We start from the raw sequence: 27,490 nt of genomic DNA, 5'->3' as shown, positions 1-27,490 counted from the left end.
GGGTAATCCGGGTATATAAGAGTTAACATTTAAGAATATTTGCGATTAAATTTAAGGTCTCAAAAAAATTTATTTAACGTATTTCGAACGTTATTCAAGTTTTCAAAATTTTACAGCACGTTTCAGATTATTATTTAAAATCAAATATAAATAAAAGAAACATTTCTCTTTTAGGTCTCTTTTTTTCTGTCTCAGAGATTCAGGTTACCATAAAAAATTTAAGATTATTGTTTAATATTCAGGAGCAACGGGCGGATTGTAAAATATTCAAAGACAGAGATTCCTCGAAGATTCAACGGCAGATTAGAGGGAAAAATAGGATTATCAAAAATCGTTTAAGGATCCAACAATCGAGGAATCGCTACAATGGCTGAAAGACCGTCGGTGGCTGACAGTGAAAAAGTGGTAAAAATCGCGCCCGATGAGACGCAAGAGGTCAACGCCATTTTGTCAGAGGAGACGCCGGTTGTCACGGAAGACGAAAGCGAAAGTAGAAGTCGGACCAAGAAAAACATCGTCGCCGTGCCGGAACAAAACGAGATGGAGAAAAACGGGAAGAAGTATCGCCGTGATAGGAACAAACGATGGAGGCTCGAATTGAATTGATTAACGTTTCACACGGTTAGTTCGTTCTTTTGGTTTTTTTTGCACTAGCAATCTTTAAACCTCTGATTGACGACCTGTGAGACGCACGCAAACAGCCTCCAAATTGGAAATATAATAAATTTTTAGAAACGTATAAGTAAAGTGATTGCAAATAAATAAACATTCGAGATATCATTTGAGATTATAAAACATTACATCTGATATATTCATTTTATTATTTACATAATTTAAATTTTTGATTTCAAAGTCAAAACCTGTTATTTAACAATAATATTTAAAATTATTAATTAATATTCCATTGTAATCACAATAAAAATATTATTAAGTATGTTTATTAAAAATATTTTTGTTGTCTATCTTAAATTTTGTATGCTGCCAGATTTATGTTTAATGGTGCCTAGTGTTAAAAATTAATAAACTAATGATAAATATCTTTTTCAAACACACAAATACTTGATAAATAAACTTGATAAATAAATAAACTAAAATTATATTAACATAATTTCAATTTTTTGCAAAAATTCTGTGGTTTTGTTGTAAAATTATAAAGCAAACATTTTAATGAAAATAAGTTGACTTAAAGAAACAGCAAATATATTTGTTATTGGAATTATAAGCATTAAAAGTTAGTAATTCATTTTATCGTTATACATTCTAAAATTTTTCACCTAAAAGCTGTTTTGTTATAAAAGTTCAATTTGTTTAATTGTAAATCCAACTTTCTGTTAATCTGCAAAGTAACTGTTATTAAACCTAAAAAATCGAATTTAAAAAATCTCTTAGAAGCCATTTTTATAGTAAGAATGTGGTTTTTCTAAAAAAAAAGAAATTAAATTTTTCTGTGTAGAAACTAAATAAATTCTTGTCATTTAACGTTACAATTGATCTAAAAATTAGATTTTATATTAAAAGCTAAATGTTTTTTATTTGAAAAAATCAAACTGACTTTTTGATCTGTAAAAATTTTTTTTCAATTTAGAAACTAGAGATATATTGGGCTTGTTTTAAGCTATACCCTGTTTCGTTACTAAAAGCGATATTTTATTCGCGGCAAAAGTCAAATATTTGTTGGACTGAAAAGCCAAATTCTATCATCATAAAAGCTATTGTTTCTTGCGCACCAGTCCTTTCCTTATAAAAAGCTAACCATCTGTGAAATTGATTTTATAAAATATAGATAAATTTTTTTTACTATTTTGGAAAGATGTGAACAACAATAAATAAAATCTTTTATCGCTCATTAAATATTTCCAATTTTTCATACGCTTTACCAAATGTAACTGTCGTAATTTGAATTTTAAGCGCCTTTTTCTGTTTTTCTTTTTGTCCTTTCATTCCGCTCTCCCCCCCCCTCTCTCTCTCTCTCTCACTCTCTCTCGCTTTCTTTCTCTCACTCTCTCTATTAATAATGTCAATATTCACGCAATTTGAACAAGATTTTTTTCTATGAGCCACTCAAATATGCATATTATAGAATTTTACATTGCATTTGAAATGCAAAACGATGCTTGACTGTTCCGATAACTTTAAGTTAAACGTACTAAACAACTTCAATTGCAATTATTGACCATTTTTTTGAAACTATAAAGTGTCATATTAAATAATATATTACATCAGGAAAATTAATTTAAATTAGAAGTGATTACAAAATGTTCCATTATTGGTTACAATGAAAAACAGGGTAGTTCTATACATAAAAAAATAAGTTAAAAACGTAAAATAAACATAGATTAATTATTTTGGGATGCATCATTTTTTAGATAATCAAATTTTAAAATATTTTGATATAAAATATAAAATATCTTCTAAACCGCTATAACTTTTTTTACCATAATTTTATCTGAATATTTTTATGCACCGAGAATAATAAAATTAATAGCAATAATAAAAATATCTAGCAGTTATTATACAATATTATATAATATGCAATATAAAATTGTGTATTCTTTTTATAGTATTTATATTTTTTACATTAATTGATTTATAAAAATATAAAATTAATAAATCAAAAATATAATAAAATTATATAGAACGTTTATTTACTTTTATATGCTAAATGGTTACACTAAATTAACAAAGTTTATTACAGATAACACGGTATTTCAAATTCTACATTTGTGGAATATATATGTTTAGCATCAATAGCTCTATAATGACGCCACAAAGAGATAATGTAAAAAAATAATGTATTTGAATATCATTTTATAAAATTAATAATTTTTATTAAAATTTTGTAACAAACAAATTAATCAATGACAGCCGATGTAGCGTTATATTTCATTAAATTTTGATAACAGTATTATATGATTTAGTCTTTTACCGATTTAATATACATAAAATAGCTTATTAAAATACATAATTAAGCACATAATGTGCAAGAGTTAGTTAAGCATAAAATTAAAAATTTTTATTTCCTATATTTAAAATAATATCTAATTATTTAAGAAAAAATGATTAAAAAGTAACAACTCGTTATTTTTTTAGTAACTGTAAATGTAACAAATTATTTTTCAAAATCAATAACTTGTAATAATTGTAATTAATTACTTTTTAATGAAAAAACTGTAACTGTAACTAATTATTTTTACAAAGTAACTTTCCAAAACTTAATTTTATTTACCCTCTTCCCGGCTCTCTACCCATAAAATTAGAAAATTATGTTTTTATTTTATTTTTTCAAGTTGTTATCAAATTTAAATTTAAAAAAATAAAAAACAATTTTTTTATTTTATAAGTAAAAAAGGGAAAGAAGATTGTATTAAAAAAATTTTTTAGAGGAATTAATTTATATATTTTGTGGTTATTATTAAAGCAAAATACATTTTCATCATTTCACACAGCTCGCTATATAGTCTTTAAAAATTAAAATATTACTTTTTAAATTTATTTATCACAATTACTTTTTTTAAAATAACTAACATTACCTGTGTATTATTATTATTTTTAGGAATTTATTCAGTGGCTATTTTATACATAGTCACGTTGAGTGCTGCTGCTCATCTCAACAAATCATCAGTGGCTGATTTTCTGTCAAAATGTCCCAAGAATAATCCAAGGAACAAAACAGTTCTTATACTCCATAAAAGTGACTGTACAAAATTCTACAATTGTTATATGGGAAAGAAAGAAGATCCAGTAAAGTGTCCTATCATGGATAAGAATGGCAACAGATTACATTTCAATCCTAAACTTCAAATATGTGATTGGCCCTGGCAAGCAGGATGTCAGATATTGTCATCGACCCCAACATTCAACGCCAACAACCCCGTCACCAAGTATTACGACGCCAACCACACCGATACCGACTACTCCAAAGCCACCAACCCCGTCACCAAATACCCCAACAACTCCCTCATTGAATTTTTGTGTTTTAGATGGCAAAATACATTTGCTTCTCCATAAGACTATGTGCGATCATTACTATTTATGTTCTAATGGTATAGTAAATTCCATCCCTCAAACATCCCACACAGAATAAAATATCTAATAGATATCTAATAAATATCTACATATCTATATGATGTTCATATCTATTGTGGATAACTAGCAGACATCTAATAGATGTCTTAAATATCTATATCTTCTGAATAACTAGCAGGGATATCTAATGGATATGCACACATTATCTACATATCTATGTCCACCAAACAGCTATCCATTAGATATCCATGCGCTGTCCACATATCCACGTCCACCAAATAGCTACCAAGGATATCTATTAGATATCCACGCGTTGTCCACATATCCACTAAACAGCTACTAAAGATATCCATTAGATATTCGGTCGCCAGCCGAGTAGTGCGTGGCGTCGCCGATAGAGCGGCGTGCAACTCGGAAGTAAGATGCAACAACCACGCTATATAAGGATTACTCGCAGTGCAAGAAACAAGTCTAAAATTAGACTTCCCCAGCGACGAGGGTGTTTCTGTGGTAACTACAGGACCTCTCAGAGCATGCTCGACGGGCCTTCACCCACTTTTGATGATTTTTATGACATCCTCCCACACACAACGTAATATGTATTACATATCTAATGAATATCCTTGATAGATATTAGGGATATCCATGAATATATAGAAAATATCCATTAGACATAATATAAATATCCAAATGTCCGCAATATAAGATCTAGTAAATATCCATGGGATATATAGATCAATATCCAATCGACATCCATAACAGTATCTTTATGTGGATATTTATGTAGATATCCACTGGATATTCTATAGATGTCGACTGGATATTGATCTACATATCCTATGGATATTTATTAGATTGCATATTGCGGACATCTGGATATTTATAGCATGTCTAATGGATATTTCCTATATATTCATGGATATCCCTAATATCTGTCAAAGATATCCATTAGATATGTAATACATATTATGTTCTGTGTGAGATGCAATCGCAATTTATTATTCAATCCAGTTCTTGGTGTATGCGATTATACGGAAAATGTAAAATGCAATGCTCTCATTCCACGAACTACGGAAATCATGTTATCAACTATCTGCTCACTAATTACGACGTCGCCAAATCCGCCATTGACTTCAACATCGTTTTCTCCAAAAAAAAAAAAAAACCGATAGAATCAGTAAAGCCATCTGCCTGTTTAATTTGCGTACCAAAGATTAAGCCTTACAAAGTTCCCCATAAGATTTGGTGCCATTATTATTATTGGTGTACTTGGAGCATAAAATCTATGGTGCCAAAAAAATGCAAAAGCCCTTTAGTATTTAATTCAGATATCAGCGAATGTGATCGCCCAGAAAATACAGATTGCGGTAACAGAAGTACTCCATCACCAAGACTTACAACACCTGAAGAATACACAACAACGACAACACATTCTCCACGAGATCCCAATAAACCTCGTGAGAATTGTCCTCCAAAGGATTCAACAGAAAAAGCGCAAATAGCTCATGCATGTCTATATGTACCCAATATTACGAATACGTAAACAGTAAAAAAATATTAAAAACATGTCCAATAGGCAAGCATTTTGACTACGTGAAGGAAATTTGCGATATGTCGGCAATAGTAAAGTGTATTTGGCTGATACCGATGTTCGACATTCCAATATTTGACGTTCAAGTTGATGACTATAATATGTATTACATCCCAGTGAACACATTTTATAGCGGCAATATAACATGGAAGTTGCATGTAATTTAACATTGTTATTTTTGTGATATGTAGGTGCTATATGACATAGAAATAACCTGTTACGTAATATTTGTTATACGCAAGTGATATAGCTGTTATACATCGTTTTGGCGTTACAGTTATTCAACAAAAATTGTATAATTGTAACATAACACGTTCGTATCAATGTTATTACGGAACGATGCGTCGTAGTTGACTCAGAAATCAGATAACATTATAACATCCTGAATGATAGATCTATTTGATAATAAAAAAAATTATTATAAAGATAATGTTTTCAAAAATAACGGTTTGTCTACAATTACTGCGCACAAAAAATGCACAAAATCTAAATTTATCATGTGCTGAACAAAAACAGAATAATAAATGTATACTATTCAATTTTTCTTAGAATTATGATCTATATAGTTAACCATCTAATTAATCATTTGAACGCTTCAAAGATTAGTGCTAAATAAATTGCAATTCAAATTATTAAGGTTATGGAAAAAGATAAATTTAACAATAAAATTATAAGTAAATAAATTAATGCTATTTATTTTTAATGTTTTGCAAAATTTAAGTGCTTTTATAAAAAATAATATAGTTGCGTCAGTTTATAACATATAAGTATATGTAGACAATAACAAGTACCCATATCGATGAGTCAAATTGGCGTAGCAGGTAGAGTACAAGGTTCGTCATCCTAAGGTCCCGGGTTCAAAACTAGCAGCGGCAAGTAAGAATAAATTAAAAAATAACATAATTTAAATTTAATTAATTAATAAAAATTTATTCTAAATTTATTATGTGCTGTTGATAAAAATAATTTAAAAAAAATAAAATTTTTATTTTATTTTATTTTTCTTTGTAACTGTTGTGTAACGGTTAAATAACATGTAATTATAACATGTTATATTGCTGAGTCGGAAATTGTAACTTACATGTAAGTTACGTGTAATTTCAGAGTAACGTAACCTGTTATATTCGGTTACATTGCTGTTACACTGCTACTGATCACTTGCGTATAACAAATATTACGTAACAGGTTATTTCCATGCCATATAGCCCCTACATATCACAAGAATAATAATGTTAAATTACATATAACTTCCATGTTATATTGCCGCTATAAAATGTGTTCACTGGAATCTGTTTGCAATCGTTCTAGGCGTTTGCCCTCTCACAGACTCTGTAGAGGAAGTACGTACTGTTGCCCCATGAGTGCAAATGTACGCAATATTACAAATGTAAAACAGATTCTTCGAAATTGTACGAATGGCTTATATTATGACCATGCATGTTCGTCAGATTTGCAACGAATAAAAGCAAAAAATTTCAGAAAACATTACATAAAATTCTGCAAAATACTCTACCGAATAATTCTAAAGGAAAAATTTCCGAAAACTTTGTACAAAAATCTGTAAAAACTGTAGAAATTCATGCACAAAAATATGCAATTTTTTGTGCAGTAGTTTTTGTATAATTTTTTCTTACGGGTATGTTTATCTGTTCGGGATTCAGCATGTATTGAGTTCGCGCCGTCACGTCAGATGGCAGCAGCTATCGATCATCGTTCGCGTAGATCGCGGGGCACTAGCATGCGCCAGCATGCGCATAGCACTAGATTACTAGAATCAACTACTTCGGTACGTGTACTACTGTACTCTATGGTAGCGGTTCACTTTTGTTCATCGTGCTAGTGCTTCGACATAGTTTTGGTGTTCGAATCTATTCGTGAGATCATAGACGATTCATCCGAAGAGTGCTCAAGGAAGGACTCATTTTCATCATCTTTAGAGAGACTCAGCCACACTGCTCTGGTACACCACCATCGAGAGACTCACGCTCATCACGCTAAGCTAAGCGCACGCCGCCGGCGCGCGGCGCCGCGTGATACCGGCTCACGGGCATCATCGTCTTCACCGGTAACAATTAATATAATTTCTGCCGAGTAAGTGGACATTATTTCTTGACTATAGACAATCTCATCAGTGCTCTCAAAACTCAGAAAACGCGTGTAATGTGTATAAGTTAAGATCTGTAAAATATACGGTACGACTCAGACATCTCGGAGTCTACGTGACACGTAATTGTTGTGCAATTAATTAAACATTTTTTCCACGAACGTCCTCTCACCCTGCATAACATTCTCAGGGGCATCTCTTCGCAGAGTCGCGAACATTATCTATATGAGCCAAATTACTAAAATTACCTTACGATAAAAAATCGGATTCCGTTGTGGTTTGTCCTATTCTTATTAATACTATAATTAATGACATACATATAAGATTTACCTTTTATAAATAAAACTTACAAATTTTTTGTATCAAATATAAAGTACAATAAAATATGTATATTATGAAATATATATTTTTACAGTTTTATTCTTTATTTCAGCAACATTTTAATTTCATTATTTTTTACTAAATATGATGAACCATGTTTTTATATCAATTTTATATGGTTAAAAAACGATAAAAGAATTATATGTATCTCTATACAACTTGAAGCAATTATATACGTGTGCGTGCGTGCGTGCGTGCGTGCGTACAATTCAATTTTTTATTATCAACGCAATCTTACAAACATATTTCAAATGCAATGTTGCGGTTGACATGTTGCAAAAATATTATTCTTACATTGTTAATGTGATATTACTTTTATCATGTTTTGGAAATATTCTTGAAATATTGCATCTAAAACATTTTTTTGTAATATTTCAGAAACATACAAATATGAAATCAAATTTTTCTTTTCTTTCTGAAAGATTACAGAAATATAGCACATGCAATATTACGAAAAATATAAAACCGAACATTTCAAAAATATTTCACATGCAAGTTACAATTAAAATGTTGATAAAATATTTCTGTACCATTTCCAACCATTATAATATTTCAGTAATATTACATGTCGTGTGGAATTATTATTAATGGGTTAAATTTTCGTTATTAATTTAAAAAATACATCAATTCTTAAATTACTACTTAGGCTTAATTGCACGAACATGATTTTAACTTTTTAGGGCCGGTTGTTCCAACTTCTTGATAAATTTATCTACAAGGTAAGCATGTATCTATCTTTATTTCTTTTCTAAAGAGTTAGTTGTTCCAACTTTTTGTTGTTCTTCCACCATGGATTTTACCGAGAGCCTTGTCAATTGTCACGCTCTTGGCAACGTTTGTCAACAAGCGAGTCGAATCTCGGTTTCGAGTCTTGTCGGACGCGTTAATAAAGCTGCTTGGTTTTAAAGTTCTAAAGTGTCTTTTATTTCCGCGGCGCGCACGTTACAATATGTATAAAAGCGTGGCTGTCATGGAAACTTCTCGAGTTTGCCAAGCAGGCACATGATTATATGTTTCAAGAGCATTAATTAACAAACAAAATAGATTTATTATCAATAACTAAAATTTTAAATGTGATCTTTGTGAATGTATGATGAAAATTTTTCTTACCATATAGAAATTTTGACTAGAACAAATCATTACTATTTAATACTAGTAGCTTTATAAGTAAGGTTGTAGTATTAATGATTTTATACGCTTCTTGCTGCTCTTCCGTCAACTTCAGCCTCTTTGGAATTAGCTTAAATCTAAGATACATTAGTGTAAGATTTGTAATTCTTCCTTTTTCTTTTAAAACTAAAAAAGGAAACATACACAAAGTATTAATTTTATCTCAGAATAGTTTATTTATTTTATACAAAAATGAAAATTTTGTATAACTTATCTGATTATGCAAATTTCTCTCTACAATGTAATTCACGATGTACTTCACGATGTAATATGCATAATTATGCATAACACCGTACAAATTCCCACCATTTGTACTAGACGCCGGGCGACGACGATAATAATGACTACGACGTTTTTTAAGGGGTCAGAGGCAGATAGAAAGTCAAAAAAAGACACTCTTTGGGATTTTTTCTTTGAAGCTACAGTATTATAGTTAATTTATGAATATTGGCACTGTGTTACATAACATTTAAAGAAAATTGAAAAAAAATTGAAGTAAAATTATTAAAATTTAAAGAAGTTATAGTTAATTATAGAAACCGCCTTAAAAAAAAAACTTTAAAAAATGTTTTGCGGTGCCAACTGCTGTGTGAAGCCGGATCATGTGAAACAGATGAATAAAAAAATTTTAGTTTGTACATGAAATTTTCTAGTTCTTAATCGAAGATTTTAGGAAAAAATTAATTTAGGACAAAATGGAAGCTGCCAAAAGTCAAACATCCGTTTTGTGTAAAAAAGCGCCAATTTTTTGTACATAAAATTAAATATATAAGTAAAAAAAAATTTTTTCGATTAAGGACTTGCATTTTATTTTAGAAGAAATATTCTCTATTCGTATAAAATAAAATTAAAATTTTTCAAATGTCATTTTTTACAATTATTTAAGGTAATTCTTCCGAACCAAGGCTCCATCTCCAAATGGGCTAAAATATTTTGTAACGTTTCAGTATTGTTAATATACCATATTGTTTTGATAAGTGTATAATATTGACTTAATCTTCACTTTCTTTATATTAGAGATTTAATTAACGCTTTTATCACTCTCATTACAATATAATTCACTAATTTGCGCTTGATTTACGCTTCATAGTGGAGCTAAAGGATATGATGTTATAATATTTTATAATATTATACATTTACTTATACAGCACACAATGTCATTCGAATATTCTGCACTCATACTGTAAAATTACGTAATATAATATACTGCGTATAATGTACTAAGAACATTTCTATTTTTTTGCATATCTCAAAATATGTTTGTAATATCTCTTGTAGTATAAACATTGATATTTAATAATTCTAATTAAATTATAATTAATTAAAGTTGCAGTTGTATAAAAATTAGTTTTAATTACATATTAATAAAAATTAAATTATATTTATTCTACGTACAATTATAATAAACTTTAATTAAATTTACAATTAAAAGTTTCTACACACACACACACACACACACACACACACACACACACACACACACACACACATGCACATATAGACACATAATTTCAACAAATAAAATGATTTTTTTCTATTTATTTTACTCAAAAAATTAAAATTTGTTTAATGTCACTAAAATTTGAAAATTTCGGGATTTTGACCTTTTCAGAACAATATCTTGAATCTCAAATTTTGGGATTATAATTTTTTGGAAAAATGCATGTTCTCCCAAAAATATGCACGTTTCTAAAATGCAGGCGAGGCAGCGCAAATAGTGCGGTGTGCGTGCGGGGTACGTTGGCTTATCAGAACCGTGGCCGACGAAGTGTCTTCTAGCGCGCGCTTTGCAACGACAAAACCTTGGGGAATTATAAATAGCGCAGCGCAGCGTAAGAAAGGCGTGAATTTCATGTAGTCGTTTTTTATAATAATAAATAACTAAGATCCTTTTTTTATTCTCTTCTACCGGAAAACTTCAATTAATTATATACCAATATATTATGATATATTACAACGTAAAGCAAACCCCCATGCCGAGGGAAGTAAATGTTAGCATTAAGTCTTCTCCTTTCTCTCCTGCTCCTTTTTCTGTCAACTGGAACCTCTATTCACTTCTCTAAATATCTTACGCAGTCTTTTATTTGTAGTTTATTATTTAGTTTTAGCCACAAATTTATTTATCTGCGTTTCATAAAATCAGAGTTTATCCAAAACGCTACCAGATTTTTTATATCCTTTTTTTGCTGATTCTTTTGTATTAAAATATAAGATAAGTGGAGTATGAAGTAATTGCATTACGCAATTCCACAGTTAGATACTTTAGATAGGTATAAGCACAAAGAATGTAATAACCTTAAGATATTTAACATTGTGTTACCGTTTAAATTTCTGAGACTAGCTCTATAATGAGCCCGTAGCGATCTCACAAATTGTTAACGCGGACAAGCTTGTTTATTTGGCTTTTAAAATATATATTTGTATTATATTGTAAATGGGATCAAATAAAAACTATATTAAAAAAAGAAAGCGTACGATCATCGAAGTCAAGCAACGTCGATTATGGCAGACACTTGATCGTTTTTACACAACACTGGAAGATTTTAAAATTTTCAGAAAGCTGTCAGTGAAATATAAAATATTAAAAAAAATATTTTAGACATGTTTCAGATATGTTTCAGACAGATTAAAATGTCCACTTTCATGTAATGTCAAAAATGTCGTATCTGAAATATTTTTGAACAATTTCAAAATATATTTTCGATATATTTTTGATGCTTTCAGAAATATTTCAGATGCATTAGAAAGAGCATGTAATGAACTCTCTTTTCCGCGATGCTGATTGGTCCTCTCGCTGCGCTTACATCGTGTTGCGAGAATAACTGTCATTGCGATTGTATTTTGAGCTGTCAAATTTGTATAAATGCTTATTTTTGAAATATATTTTATTAAAGTTAAAAATAAAAAGTCAAATAGCGCGCGCGAAGTGCGCATCTATGGTGTCTACTTCGTGAAAAATGACATTTTATGTATCTAAAACATATTTGAAACATGTCTAAAATGGTTTTTCATCAATAATTTTTCTACTCACTAATATACCTATGATACGCAACGATGCGCGCTGACTCACTTTCTATTTTATAACTTTTAAAGTACTTTGAGTTAAACTCTAAAATTTCACGAGTATGTTGTTGAATATTTTTACTATTGATTAAGGCAAATTTTTTTTTAAATTTTGATCTTATAAACTATATTTCCTATATTAGTTTAAATCTTTTATTTGAATAAAACGTAACAAACATACATTTATAACATGGCTATTAAAAGGTAAAAAATAACAAGGAAGTTTGAAGACGATTAAAAGTCTTTTTATCAGATTTATTAAAATATCTGAACAAAATATATTATTTAAATGTTTACAAATATGGCAGTATAATATAAGCCATATAGGCAGTTTAATAAGTATGCTCTATATGTTTCTTCTATTCCACGTTATTCTTAACATTTTTATACCTTTTTTGTAATTAACGACTGTTTAGGGAGCCAGTGGTCCCAACCATTTCTGCAATCTTTAACGTTAGTTGCGTCGTCGCATTTCATATTGGTTCTATCATAATAGAATCCCCAATTGCATTCATATAGCTTCTTCTTTCCATTTACACACTGGTAATACAATCTACAGTCACACTCGTGGTACCATTTCTTGGGAGTAGGTCTTGGGCAATCGTCAGGTTTTATATCCTCGCAACCAGCATCTATTGGATTCGTACAGAATTTCAGAGTCGGGTTAAAATGTAAATTTTTTGGGCAGGTTTCGGAGGTCCATTCGTTATTTTTGCAGACGAAGTACTTCTCGCAGGAACACTCATGTTTTATTTTGTCGCCATTACTGCATACATGTGTCTTATTGCAGTCTGTACCTTCAACGCAGGTCAACGTAACGTTGTCAAAGTGCCATCCTTTAATGCACTCACGCAAAACCCAATCGGTTGATTTGCACGTATAGTATTTTTGGCATCGGCATTCATGTGGTTTATTTGTCCCTGTTATGCATGGGACAGGATAAACTCTGCAATTTTTCTTATCACCCGGTTGGCAAGTTTTTGTTGCATTATTAAAGATTTCGCCTTCTGGACATTCACGCAGAACTTTTTTAAAATTACTGCATTCGTAGAATTTCTCGCAGTTACATTCGTGCTCCGTTAGATCCCCGTTAATGCATATGCCAGGAGAGATCGTCGATGAAGTAGTCCAGATTGTAGTTGGGGTGGTCGTAGGAATAATTGGACAATCCGAAAGCTCCCATTTAACACATCTTTGCTCCTTTTTGCTAAAGTATAGGTCGGCTGAGCAAATACGCAACAGCTTTTGACCGTTTCGGCATTCGTAGAATTTCGAGCAACTCGTTTCGTGAAATATTAATAGCGGCGGGTAAGGGTCCCACGCTGGACATTTCTCATTGGTAATCGGTAATTTACTTGCAATAATTACAGTCCAAGATGCCATAAAGGCGATTAGGTGTATGCCTGTGTCAAACAAAAAATATCTCGGTCAAAATTTGTAAAAATTTGTTTTAATTGTTATACAAAATAAAACATTTTTTATAAATACTAAAAAAGTTTACATTTTGTCTCAAATATTTCTTTATACATATAAGTTTTGAAAAATTTTTATATCAAAAATTAAATAAATTTTCTAAAAATTATAAAATTATGCACAGAAATTCTAAACAATATTGCAATTTATATAATAATTGCGAATAAGATATACACAAATTTTCAACATATTGTTGGAGTGCAAACATATCACATCATATGATTATGTTTAATTTATTAAAATAATCCTAAGGCTAATTATCAAAAATTACTTTTTAAATTAATTTTTATTTTTTAGTATAATTATTATTATTTTATATTTTGTTTTTTTTATCTCGAGAATGTTTAGAATATTTATTTTTGTTGCTTAAAACTTTTTTACAAATTTTATTTTCTATTATATTTGCAATAATTATTTTTTAGTTTCTCGGAATACTTAATTATTATACCAGACCAAAAAACATCAACTTTTTATATTTTAGTTTAAAACTTAAAATAAAACTTATTAAAATTTGGAATTTAAAATTACACTACAGGTATACTTATATGCGTCAGATTTGACTACTAAGTAATTGAAATTGAAAAAATTTGAAAAAAGTTTTAAAATTTTAAAAACATTTTTTTCAAAATTTTTTGTAATTTTTATATAATTCTTGTATAATTCTGTGTAATTTTTTATTCAGCACCAAGTCAACTGTTAGTTCATTTTGAGTCGGCAAGAAATATCAAAATTAGACTAGATATCGACTTATATTTGACTAATATCTGACAAAAGTTTTGATTTTATTCAACTACAACCTGCTAATAAATCAAATTAGAAGTTGACTTATGACGACTAAGTATCAAGTTTTAGCCAATATTATGCGGCAACTTTTGGTTTTGCTAAAAGACAACTTTAAATTTCCTGCCAATAAACAACTTATAGTCAAAAATTAAAGTCGACAAACAATCATACAAAAAGCATTAAGTAAAAGTAAGTACATTATATAAAAACTTTAAACGTCAATTTTGAAAAATCAATGTCAAGTCCACTTTTAAAGAGACAATTTTTAATTGGCAAATAATTACTTGTGCTGTGCCAGTTTATGACGTTTTAAGAATTTTTTCGATTTTGCAAATCTTAGAATACTTTAGAATAATTTCAAGCGACGCGGTAGCGGCGCGACGTCAAGTACATAAAGAATCCTGCTGCATGATGCAAATGACGCAAACTTTATTGCGCAAATGTCATGCCGCTACTAAGCTTTATCTGGAATTTAGCTGTCAAATTCATTTTCAGTTAAAATATCTCAGAAACTAAAATTATAATCTAAAATCTAATGGCAATTTTGTTATATAATATTGATGTAAGCTTTCGATTGCGACCACTCCGAGTAAAATTGGTACACTCGATCATTTCTGAAATCTCATAATCTCTTGCGCGAAAAGCTCACTTGGATTATTTTTCTCATTCACACGTACACACACGCGCAAAGCCAGTTTGTCGTTCAAGGGGCTTCACAATGTGCCTACATATAATTTTATAAAATTGAAATTAAAATTACTTCGTAATGTAAGTGGTGAATATTGGTACGCAAAAAATACATATAATAAATTTAATAATTCTGTGATCTTGAGATCTCTTGCACGAAAAAGCTTATTTGAGTTATTTTCCACAGATTCACATGTACACACATACGCAAAGCCTGTATGTCGTTCAAGGGGCTTCACAATGTGCCTACATACAATTTTATAAAACCAAAATATTATTTTATAATGGAAATGGTAAATATTGGTACGCGAAAAAAGTATAATAAGTTAACAAAAATAAAATAAATATATAATATAAACAAATACATGATATATATGTAAATGTCAAAAATATTAATAATAAAATATTAAAAATTAATAAAATTACAAGCTTCTAAATATTTAAGCTATAATTACAATTATAGATGTATAATATATGTATAATAGAGAGAATAAACAGATGGTGAAAGAGAAACGAGAAAAAGAAAGAGAAAAAGAGAGTGCGAGAAAATAAAAGAAAAGAAAATGGGACAAAGCAAATAATTTTATAATTTCAACTTAACTTTATCTCTCAATGCAAATAAATATAAAATTATTAGTACAATATTTCAATGAAAATATAATTGATGTACATTATACAAACATGATATGTACCAAAAGCGCAAAATAGGTGTTAATAAATGATTTAAGTAAAGAAATGCAATTGACCTCAAAATGTTAAAAATGCATTCATATTTTTTGCAAAACAAATAAAATAAAATAAATTATGAAAAATATATACATATATACATACATACATATCAAATTAACACATTTAAAAGTATGTATAATGAAACTTATGTAATTAAAAAAAAAAGTAACGCTTTAATTTTTACAAAAAGGAGTGAAATATCATAAAAAAACCTTAAAAAGGTAAAAAAATACGCCAAGTACATAAACGCGTGCTTTCCAAAATAAATTTGAAATTAATACAGTTAGCCAAGTATATTTTAAAAAAGACTTAAAAAAGGTTAATAAACATCTATTAAAGAATTGCTTAAACGGGCTTGATGATTAAATGATTAAAATCAACCAACGGGATTATAGTGAAGCAAAAACTTGGCGTGCCCGGCTTAAAACGCCCGACTTAAAATGACCCATCAATGTTATACAATATAAAAATTATTTGTACAAATGAAATAATAAAAAAATAATACAACAACACAACAATACGACAAGAGACACGCACAAATAAGTTATGGTACTTAAAAAATCAGGAATTGAATAAAAAACTAGAATGACTCACCAATAAACAAGAAAAAAAGACAAGAAGTGAGATCAAACCAATTATCTTTTACAACCAGAGCTCTAACAATAACAATATAAACAGGTACACACAAAATTATAATATCAATGTTACACCGGATTAATTCACACTACAAATAAATATCAACAAACTTCATGAAAATTGGTTTGCAAATCTTTTTGGGACCTCCATTCCTAAAGAGGTACAATTATTGTTGCAATTCGGAGAATGATTCAATTTACCAATGACCAATACAAGAAATACGACATTTGAATTTATTAAAAACATTGAGAATAATATTGACAGATGCGATGAGGAATTACAAATGGCAATCAGGAATGAAACAATACCAATTATCAATAAATTGACAAAATGTTACATGAATTGCAACAACAATGATAAATTGATACTGAAATATCTAAAACGTACTAAGGAATTCATAAAAGAGCAACCGAATATAATATTTACAAAGGCTGACAAGGTGTTACGTCATTGTAAACGCGCGATAAAGATTACGGGCTGGCAGAATCCTATGGAGGGAGAAGCGGGGGAACGTCCCCTAGATCAGCGCCGAAAAACCGGTTTCAAGCGGCGGGACCTGCGCACACGGCTCGGCCTATGGTCTTGCCTTTGCTTCCTCGGGAGCCCCCTCCCTTGCAATCTTGGATTCTCTCTTTCTTTCTAGGCTAGAAAGGAGGGCCGTCCGCCCTTGTCAGACTTGAGGTACAGGTTCGGGCACGAATAAGCGCTGTGCAGGCACGTGCGCGTTCGGCTTTTAGGCCATTGTTGCGAGAGACGAGCGAGCGTTCGGACGAAGTGACGAGTGATTGACTACAAGCATTTTTACCTGAGTTGGAAATACGCACGGGATATTGAAATAATCCATAAAATTTCTTGGGAGCTATTGCTGTACGCCTCAGGGCAAGGAGCGTGCGACACGTGCTGATGCGAATTATATCAGTGCAAGGCTGACTTCTGTCGCATTCTGGGCTTTGTCTAGCCGACAAGAAAAATCTCGGGCAGATCTCTGGTAATAGCTGGGCGATAACAGCAATTTTGATTTCCTAATATTATTCATTGGACATCAGGTAATTCTCACTTGTTATGAGTTGATCACTATACGGGAATTGCGCTCGACGCACTATTTTACGAGGTGTGAAAACCTTTGTCGTTTTACGGCAAGCGACGGCATCGCTCACTCGTCCTCGAGACAGGAATACATCGTTTAATTGAGGGTTCGAAACTCATACAAAGTTTCGGAATCACATTTTATAACGATCTCTTAATACTACAGCAACCTATTTTACTTACTCGTTATCTTTCATTATATGGCAAATTGATACGCATGCTAGAGAACACGTGGCTTCTCTTTTGTTTTCATTATTTAATGCTAAGAAATTAATACTTTATTTATTTTGCGATTTAGCCAAACGCTTTCATTTTTTGTTCATTTTTTAACTAAACCTGCTAATCTAAAGTTTATTAACGATGCAATTTACATTTTATCTATTTTATCTACTTTATCTATTTATCTATTTTTTTAACAATTAACCAAAGATTGATTTGTGACCATGCGATTTCCGACCCGCTAGATGTACGCAATGTATCATAACAAACGTAATATATTGTTCGCTTTTATCTTTATATGATCTCAGTTCATTTAAACCTTTTTTTTTCCTTTTGCTTCCGTTAGATAAATGTTCATATTCGATTACGAACGAATCAGCCTGTAGATAACCAACACAAGGGGAATACCACGGTGGCATTGGATAGAGTAAAAAAATAGAAGAAATGCTCTCAGACCAAAATACTTACAACATTATGAAAAAAGATCCGATCAGAAAACTAACGTACGAACTCCGTACATTACTAACAAAATGGAAACAAAAGAAGTATATAGACGATAGTACATACAGACGCTTAATGACCACTGATATATCCTGCAGATCGGTCCATGAGTCTATGTTTCATTTTATTGATTGATCTAGGGCAATTAGTCACTAGTTTTAAATAATAACTTGTGTTCTTGTCAACTGTTAAGAAAGTTAAAAAACTGTTGTCAGGTGTTATTCCACGTGCCTATGGATTGCCAAAGATTCACAAACCCAATAATCCATATAAAATCATAGTTTCGCCAATAAATAGTCCACTCCACAAAATTGCTGAATTTTTACACAAAATCATATATAATAGTTTAGAGACCACTAATAGCTAAATAAAAAATAGTTATGAATTGGTTGAAAAACTAAAAGGTATTAAAATAGATTCTAGTTTTACATTAGCCTCATTCGACGTAGTGTCACTTTTTACAAATATCCCAAAGGAAGATGTTATTAAAAGTATTGAAAGAAGATTTAACGCGATCACACATAACAGCTCCATTCCATTCAACGAATTCATAATAGCAATTAACTTAATTCTTGGCTCTACTTATGTTTCGGACAACGCGGGATGACGGCGGGAAGGTGTTTGTGCGTAGGCGAGGGGCGCAAAGAAGCTCAACTCGTTTTGGTTTCGAATAACACACACAACTTTACTAATGGTCACTTATGTACAGTACAAGCGCGAAATCGGGTTCCGCGAGCGCGCGGCACGACGCACTCCGATACAGCCAACCGATCTCGCAGAACCCGGTGCGAACTCGATCTGGTCGATAACAGCACGCGATAGATTCTGCTTCCTTGCTATCATCCGCGCCCGACTTTCCCTCACGAGCATCCGCGCGCTTTTCGCCAACCCGCTTCCCATTGGCCCGCGATCCCGCGCCAGGAACGTGGCGGCATGACATTACCAAATTTGGTAATGTCGCTCTCGCGCGTTCCCGTCGTTCGCACCTGCTCGCGCCTCGGTTTTTCGGCGCGAGCAGCCTTGCTGCCCGTGTACATCCGCCGTCGCGAAAGTGATGCGAATTCACTCGGATTCGCAACAACTTACTTTAAATTTACTAACATAACATACAAACAAATCTTTGGCACTCCCATGGGCTCCCCGTTGTCACCGATCATCGCAGAAATTGTGATGAGAGACTTTGAAAAGGATATTATAAGCTCATTACTTTACCAATTGCCAATTTACTTTAGATACGTGGACGACATTTTACTGGCGACTCCCGATAACAAATTAATAGAACTGTATAACAATTTCAATAGTAAACATGGTAGCTTAAAATTTATATTGGAAGTTGGAGCCAACAATAAAATTAGTTTTTTGAACGTTACATTAATGATAGAGAACAACCATGTTATATTCGATCTATTCAAAAAACCGACTTCTTCGGGAAGGTACCTTAGTTTTTATTCTCATCATCCATTATCACATAAAAAAGGAGTGATTATGGGATTGGTGGATGACACATTGTTCCTATCGCATCCAAAGTTTTTTTCAAAAAAATATAACTAATACAATAGACATATTATTAAACAATGGATATCTTTTAAAAGATATATTCAACACAATAAATAATAGAATAAAATTTCACAAATACAGAGAGAACAATAATGATAACATTAACAATAAAGAAAAATCAAAGTTGTTTATAATACCATATGTCAAAAACATATCCAAAAAATTTTTAACACTGGAATCAATAAAAAAATGTAGGCTATCGTATAAACTAAATAATAATCTTAATAAATACATAAAAACTGGTAAAGATATATTGGAGCCGATAGAACAATGTGGTGTGGTATATAAGATCTCATGTAATGACTGAAACTTATGTAGGACAGACGAAAAGGAAACGTATCACTAGAGTCAAAGAACACAAGAATGACATTAATAGAACATGCAAATCCCCTATTTCACAACATAAAATTGATTTTCATCACAATTTTAAATGGGATAAAGTAAAAATTTTAGACAAAGAACCGAATTATTCCAAAAGATCAGAGATGCTATATATAAAAAGACAACAGAGGGGTCTTAATATACAAAATGACAGAGCATTTAGAGAGTGTTTATCTACCTATCCTTGACTCCTTTCCGAAAATCTAAACAATCATACATCAGTCTATGTTTAACCACGTTATAAGAAACGTCGTGAAAACGAAATGTGAATATTAACCAAGTAAGATTTCTTCTTCTACTTTTTAACTATCACAAATTTTTACACTCATTCTTGACAGTTATTAACCAATTTTATTTATAAATCTATTTATTCATTAATTTATTTAACTTATTAATTTTACAATTTTAATTTTTAATTATTGACGCAATTTTCAATTCCTTTTACCTCTTAATATTGACTATAATATTCATCCAATTTACTTTTAACATTTTCTTAACAGTTGACGAGAACACAAGTTATTATTTAAAACTAGTGACCGATCTGCAGGATATATCAGGTACGAATGATCAAATATTTCAATATCTACAACCGAAAATTGTTGTCTTTAATTTCTAATCAATTATATTCCGGTTCTAGTAACATTAACAAATGGGAAGGACATTCCAATAATATTAGATAATAGATATATTATAACACCGTACATTCACACTATATGACTCCCAGTCTAAGATAATGAAGACAATCTGAAGATGGCCGAAACAAATGTGCCAAAACGTCATTGTTAAATTGTACAAATAATTATCTAAGTAAATTTTACATGCGAATTACAACTTGCATCGGCTCTATTAGTACTTTATTTAATCATAATATATTATAAAAAAATAATAACCTATGAAAAACTTCACAAAATTAAAAAAGATATGTCAAGTATATAAACACATTCAAAAATGGTTCTATTAAAAAATTATTTGAAAAATAGGAATATATAAGTGATAACATATAATAAAGCAGAAACTGACAGATAGTAAAGCAATATCCGAGTCACATTAATTGCATTCTTGTATATATATTTATCAATATCAATAACATAGAGCCTTGGAAATTCAGAAAAAATACGAGCCGGGCACGCCAAGTTTTTGCTTTACTTACTTTACTATAATCTTGTTGGTTGATTTTAATTATTTAATCATCAAGCCCGTTTAAGCAATTTTTTAATAAATATTTAATAAATTTCTTTAAGTTTTTAAAAATATACTTGGTTAACTGTATTGATCTCAAATTTATTTTGGAAAGCACACGTTTATGTACTTGGCGTATTTTTTTTTACCTTTTCAAGGTTTTTTTATGGGATTAACGTATATGAAACGTTCTGAAAAATATGTAAATTTTCTTAATATATCTGAATCTTTGACTATATAAGTATTTATATAGTCAAAGGTCTGAATACGTTTCCTGTCAAAAAATTTCGAGATTATTTTTTATTACAATCACCAATTATTGTTACAATTATTGAAATATTGATTATTTATATATATTATTTACCAAGTAAATTATAGTACATAAAAATTTCTTAATGATTTATTGCTACAATTTTTATTATAAGAAGAATTGATAAATGCTTACCTTTCATCGCTTAATACTTGTTCTATTCGTATTTGAAATAAAAACGAACTTGTTATGATGTATATATAAAATATCCTTTACACCTTACTAATGAATCTGTTGAATATATAACTGACTGAAAAACCGCGTCGGCTTTTATAATCACATTATCATATGACCAGAATCTTCCGTGTATCATGGTGGTGATAACGTGATTATAAAAGCCAGACAAGAATTTCAAGATATCGACTTGTTTTGTCTTGATTTGTTATAATAAGGATATCAGGTTCTTGTACTTGATAAAATCAAGACAAAATAAGATTCTATTAAATGGTGTCGGTATTGTTATACTATTGTGGCATAGATATTTTATACGGTAAAAAGCTGCGCAACGACATGACGATACCGACACGGTTTTGTGAACTTGGCACTCAAGTTGAAGCGATTTAATTTCTTAATTTTTTTTTGAAAAATTTTTGTATGTCGTTAAATATGTAGTAACATTTATTTTGTTTGTAGTAGCGTAGAAAAAAATATCGGAGTATAAAAAAACGTCATCTCCGACTTTGAATTAAATCAATTATAGTAACTGTTTCTTATAGAAAATTGTTTGTAGTGGATTGTAGTACAATTATTTCCGTTTGTAGTTAAACTGTTTACGCGGTATAATTATTTAAACAATTTATAGACGGCAAAATTTTTAATTTTATAGATAGCTCAAATCCACTTGCAGGACTAGATCAGAATTGTTTGTAGTTGTTTGTAGTAATATTGCTTTCATTTGTAGTTGACCCATTCGCTCGGTATAATTAAATAAATAAAGGTCTTATAAGTGGTAATTGTTAATTTTTAAGATATTTTAAATTTGCTTGCAGAGATCAATTCAGAATCGTTTGTAGTTGTTTGTTGTGATTTTGCTTTCATTTATACAATGGTTAAACCGTTCGCCCGGTATAATTAAATAAACAAATGTTTTATAAGTAGTAATTGTTAATTTGTAAGATATTTTAAATCCGCTTACAGAGATCGATTCAGAACCGTTTGTACATAGTTGTTTGTAATAATTTTGCTTTCGTTTTTAGTTACCTTGAAAAGTAACAAATTCCCGTCTTTTTCCAATTGTTGCAATTATATCACGAAAACGGTTCAACTTCAAACAAAAGAAAAATTATTACAAACAATTCTGAATCGAGTCCCGCAAGCAAATTTGAGCTATCTTTAGAATAAAAAAAGTTGTTATCTATAAATTGTTTAAATAATAATACCGCGCAAACGGTTTTCAACTACAATCGAAAAAAATTGTACTACAATAAACTACAAACAATTTTCTATAAGAAACAGTCGTTAAAATTGATTTATTTTAAAGTCGGAGAGCGATGTTTTTTAAATGTCTGATATTTTTTTCTACGCGCTACTAGAAACAAAATTAATGTTAATTACTACATTCAAATACATACAAAAATCTTTCGAAAAAATAAAGAAAAATACCCGCTTCAAGTTAGGTGCCAAGTTTACAAAGTCTATCGACACCTTTTAACGAGTTACAGAATCGCATTAACTATATACTTATTGTTTTAATAACCTTTTTTAGAAAAGGTATAAAAAAGCGCCAAGTATACGCGCGCATGAAACGTCCTTAAAAATCTATTTCTGTACAAAATAATTTTAATTTGGCAATACAAATGTGCACTACAAATGAAATTTTAATAAAATTGTTTTCCCTCCCCCAAAAAAACAAAAAGTTTATTTTTTCTACAAAAGAAATAATACGAAAAACCTGCGCTTATAAAAATGAATGTTCATACGAACTATTATTTGTACCAATATTATAAATAAATTCAAAAGGTTCACATTTAGCAAATTAAACTTTCGCCTAGTGATTCTCAAAGTAGAGTCTTTGCCCCTTAAATTAAAAAAAAGTACATGTAATTTGGATGATTTTTCGCAAAGTTGCATCACTTTGAAAATTGCCTAAAAATCGATCAAAATTTTTGTCTCGTTTTTTTGCGCCAGTGTATATGCTTATTACATCATAGATGATGGAAATACAGCTGTGTTCAATTTGAAGATTAGTATAACACTATGTGTGGTACTTTGCGTTATAGTTCATTTCAGTGATTATACACTGGCGCAAAAAAAAACGAAACAAAATTTTTGACCGATTTTTAGGCAATATATTCAAAGTGATGCAACTTTGCGAAAAATCATCCAAATTATATGTACTTTTTTTTAAATTAAAGGGCAAAGACTCTACTTTGAGAATCCCTACGCGAAAGTTTGATTTGTTAAGTGCGAACCTTTTGTATAGCATAAAAACCAAACATGTGTTTTTTAATTGAAAAAAGTAAAAGTTTGTTATCATTTTGCACAAGTTTTTCGTTAAAATTTTGCTAATATTAATTCAGATTCTTAAAGTTTATTTTTTTCTAAGCAATTAAAAAAAAATACATGTCGATACGATGTTTTTTGTTGATTGCACGCGAGTTTGAAATTTGCACTGCATTTTAGGGTATTTTAGCGAATAAATACGGTATTTTTTGAATATCATGAATTTTGAGTATTAATATGATATTGCACATTGATTTTATTCGTATTTAACTCAATCATACCGCCGTCATTAAAGTGACCCGATGTGCACCACGTGGAGAAAGACGATTGGATTTTGTACATCATGTGGTCCTGAAAAGGCTGATTTTTTAGAAAAAATTTGAACTTTTATTTTTTATGTATTAGCATGTGTATATCTATGTTCACGTGTATGTGTGGGTTAATGAGTATAGATGAATGTGATCTTCTGTTGACTTCAGTAAAATTGGTGCGTCAGCTATCCGTTATATTCAGATCAGTAAGTACAAATTTCCACCGATGAATTTCAGAGCCACATGATGTTCAAAATCCGATCGTCATTCTCCACGTGGTGCACATCGGGTCACTTTGATGACGGCGGTATAATTGAGTTAAACACGAATAAAATCAATGTTTAATATCATTAATACTCAAAATTCATGATATTCAAACATACCGTATTTATTCGTTAAAATACCCTAAAATGCAGTGCAAATTTCAAACTCGTGTGCAATCAACAAAAAACATTGTATCGACATGTATTTTTTTTTATTGCTTAGAAAAGAATGAACTTTCAAAATCTGAATTAATATTAGCAAAATGTTAACGAAAAACTTGTGCAAAATGATAACAAACTTTTACTTTCTTCAATTAAAAAACACACGTTTGGTTTTCATGCGATACAAAAGGTTCGCACTTAACAAATCAAACTTTCGCCTAGGGATTCTGAAAATAGAGTCTTTGTCCTTTAAAATAAAAAAAAGCACATATAATTTGGATGATTTTTCGCAAAGTTGCATCACTTTGAAAATTGCCTAAAAATTGGTCAAAAATTTTGTTTTGTTTTTTTTTTGCGCTAGTGTATTTAAAAAAAAAGAAAAAATACTTTATTTAAACTTAAATTTAAAAAATAGAAAAAAATGAGTGGACAAGAAGGGAAAGAGAAAGAAAGAGAGAAGAAGGAGAAAAAGAGAAAAAAAAATTTGATGTAGTTAAAAATTAATAAAAAAAAATAAGAAAAGTAACATAAAGTAAGTTATTTAACATGTAAATAAATTATAATTATTGTCTTAGAAAAATTATTATTGTTAAAGTAAGAAAGAGTGAGAAAGAGAGAGAGAGGGGGGAGAGAGAGATTAACTTACTAAAATAGTGTTCCGAACGTGAGCTTCGCGAGCGTGAGCTTTGCGCGCGTTGTGAGCGCAAGCTTAACGCTAAAAAAATCAATATATCGATTGCTTCAGTCAGCTGAGTCTGTCGGCCCCGGCGTTGCTTAGTTATGTATAAACAAATGGTTTTGTTGAGAACTTCCTGAGACGTCAACTCGTGCGGACGTGCTCGGAGTTGTTGTAAACGTGTTCGCTGCTTATAATAAAGTTCCTTGTTCGCCAAAAGCGTGTTCTTATTCCGCCGCGTTCGCGAGCGGAAGTGAGTGTGTGTGTGGAAGTGCGAGAGTGCTTCGGGGAGCGCAACACTTTTTGGGGAAGGAAACTTTCCCACCTGGGAAAGGAAAATCTCCTTTGCAAATTTATAATGTTGGAGCACCTTTCGAAAGATTGCAAATGGACATTCTCGGTCCCCTTCCGAAAACTTCTTCTGGAAACAGATATCTTCTCGTCATCGTTGACTGTTTTACCAAATGGGTCGAAGCTTTTCCTCTTAAAAATTCAAGAGCGAGAACAATAGCCGAAGTTTTCGTCGATCAAGTTGTTTCCCGTCATGGAGTTCCCGTAGAAATTCACACCGATCAAGGTAGGAATTTTGAATCAAAATTATTTACGGAATTAATGACTCTTCTAGGAGTGAGAAAGACGCGTACAACTGCTTTACATCCTCAATCTGATGGGCAAGTTGAGCGTCAGCATCAAACAATAATAAATTATCTTTTGAAATATATTTCTGAAAATCAAAAAAATTGGGATCGTTGGATTCCAATGTTTCTTTTAGCTTACAGAACTTCTAAACATGAAATTACTGGAGTTACTCCTGCTGAACTATATTTTGCAAGAGATCTAAGACTTCCATTAGATTTATTTTTAGGAAATCCTCCAAAAACATCGTCGCAGACTAGGAGTCGGTATATTGAGAATTTGAAGAGTAGATTAACGGAAATTCAGAAGAAAGCGAGAGATAGGATGAAAGTAAAATCTTTGCGAGTAAAATCCTGGTATGACTCGAAAACCAGATCTAGTCTTTTTGAGATAGGAGAAAAAGTTTGGTTGTTTAATCCTCGAAGAAAACCTGGAGGAAGGTCTCCTAAATTGCAGAGTAATTGGGAAGGACCTTATTTGATTTTAAAAAGATTAAATGAAGTAGTTTTCTGTATCCAAAAATCGCCAAGGCACAGAAAGAAGATTGTTCATGCAGATAGGCTAGCGTCTTTTTCAGAGAGACATTCTTTTATTTAGGAGAACGGAGCCCGTAAAAAAAAAAAATGAATGAAAATGAATAACAAAAAGGATATTTAAAATAGAATTACTTTTGTCTGGTTGGTTCTGCTGTTTTTCTTTTTCAGATTAAAACGTTGAATTTGGTGACGCTCGGGTCGAAAGTTTACATCTGAAGCAGGAGAGAAACGAATTGAGTCTTCTGAAGAGGGTACTCCTTCTAAGAAGACCGTCTCGCTCACGGTTTTTGGACGTGGTTTTTCCGTGAGACTTTGGGCAAATGCCGAGACGGGGACTTGGGAGTCCTTCGGGACTAAAGGGGACCACGGAGTCATACCCCCCCCCCTTGTCCGAAATACAAGTAAGAAGGGCGCAAGTCACTTGTGAAGAGTGAAGCGTCGTCGATGTGAGAAGAGGAAACGGGCGAGTTCTTCGCTTCGGAAGGTTGGGACTCCGTGCATCGCTCTGGAAGCTGGCCACTTCCAAGATGGGGATGAGCGGAAGTTTCGGCAGGTGGAGGGGAAGAAGGCGTCGCTCGGTAACCTGTG

General features: G+C 31.1%; 2 protein-coding genes across 2 annotated transcripts; one reads left to right on the top strand and one right to left on the bottom strand.

Moving 5' to 3' along the window:
* The first annotated feature begins 203 nt into the window (after positions 1–203).
* On the top strand, positions 204–5,191 carry LOC118647449. The gene is made up of 2 exons (XM_036292425.1): positions 204–621; positions 3,554–5,191. The coding sequence occupies exons 1-2, from the start codon at positions 585–587 to the stop codon at positions 4,006–4,008; spliced, it is 492 nt and encodes a 163-aa protein (XP_036148318.1). The 5' UTR covers positions 204–584; the 3' UTR covers positions 4,009–5,191.
* A 7,369-nt stretch (positions 5,192–12,560) lies between these two features.
* Positions 12,561–23,596, bottom strand: LOC105840204 (peritrophin-48). Its single transcript, XM_036293467.1, has 2 exons — positions 22,012–23,596; positions 12,561–13,738 (listed from the first exon to the last, which is right to left on the bottom strand). The coding sequence occupies exons 1-2, from the start codon at positions 22,016–22,018 to the stop codon at positions 12,720–12,722; spliced, it is 1,026 nt and encodes a 341-aa protein (XP_036149360.1). The 5' UTR covers positions 22,019–23,596; the 3' UTR covers positions 12,561–12,719.
* Positions 23,597–27,490: the final 3,894 nt, after the last annotated feature.

Source organism: Monomorium pharaonis, chromosome 1, assembly GCF_013373865.1.
Source record: "Monomorium pharaonis isolate MP-MQ-018 chromosome 1, ASM1337386v2, whole genome shotgun sequence".
In the NCBI taxonomy this organism is placed as follows: Eukaryota; Metazoa; Arthropoda; class Insecta; order Hymenoptera; family Formicidae; genus Monomorium; species Monomorium pharaonis.
Note: the sequence above shows the minus strand (reverse complement) of the source record. Positions and strands in the feature narration are given on the sequence as shown.

Bases quoted from the DNA above. Each gene is read 5' to 3' on its own strand.
- LOC118647449 (XM_036292425.1), top strand. From the start codon at position 585: ATGGAGGCTCGAATTGAATTGATTAACGTTTCACACG. The intron at 622-3,553 runs GTTAGTTCGTTC...TATTATTTTTAG, and splicing joins ATTGATTAACGTTTCACACG to GAATTTATTCAGTGGCTATT.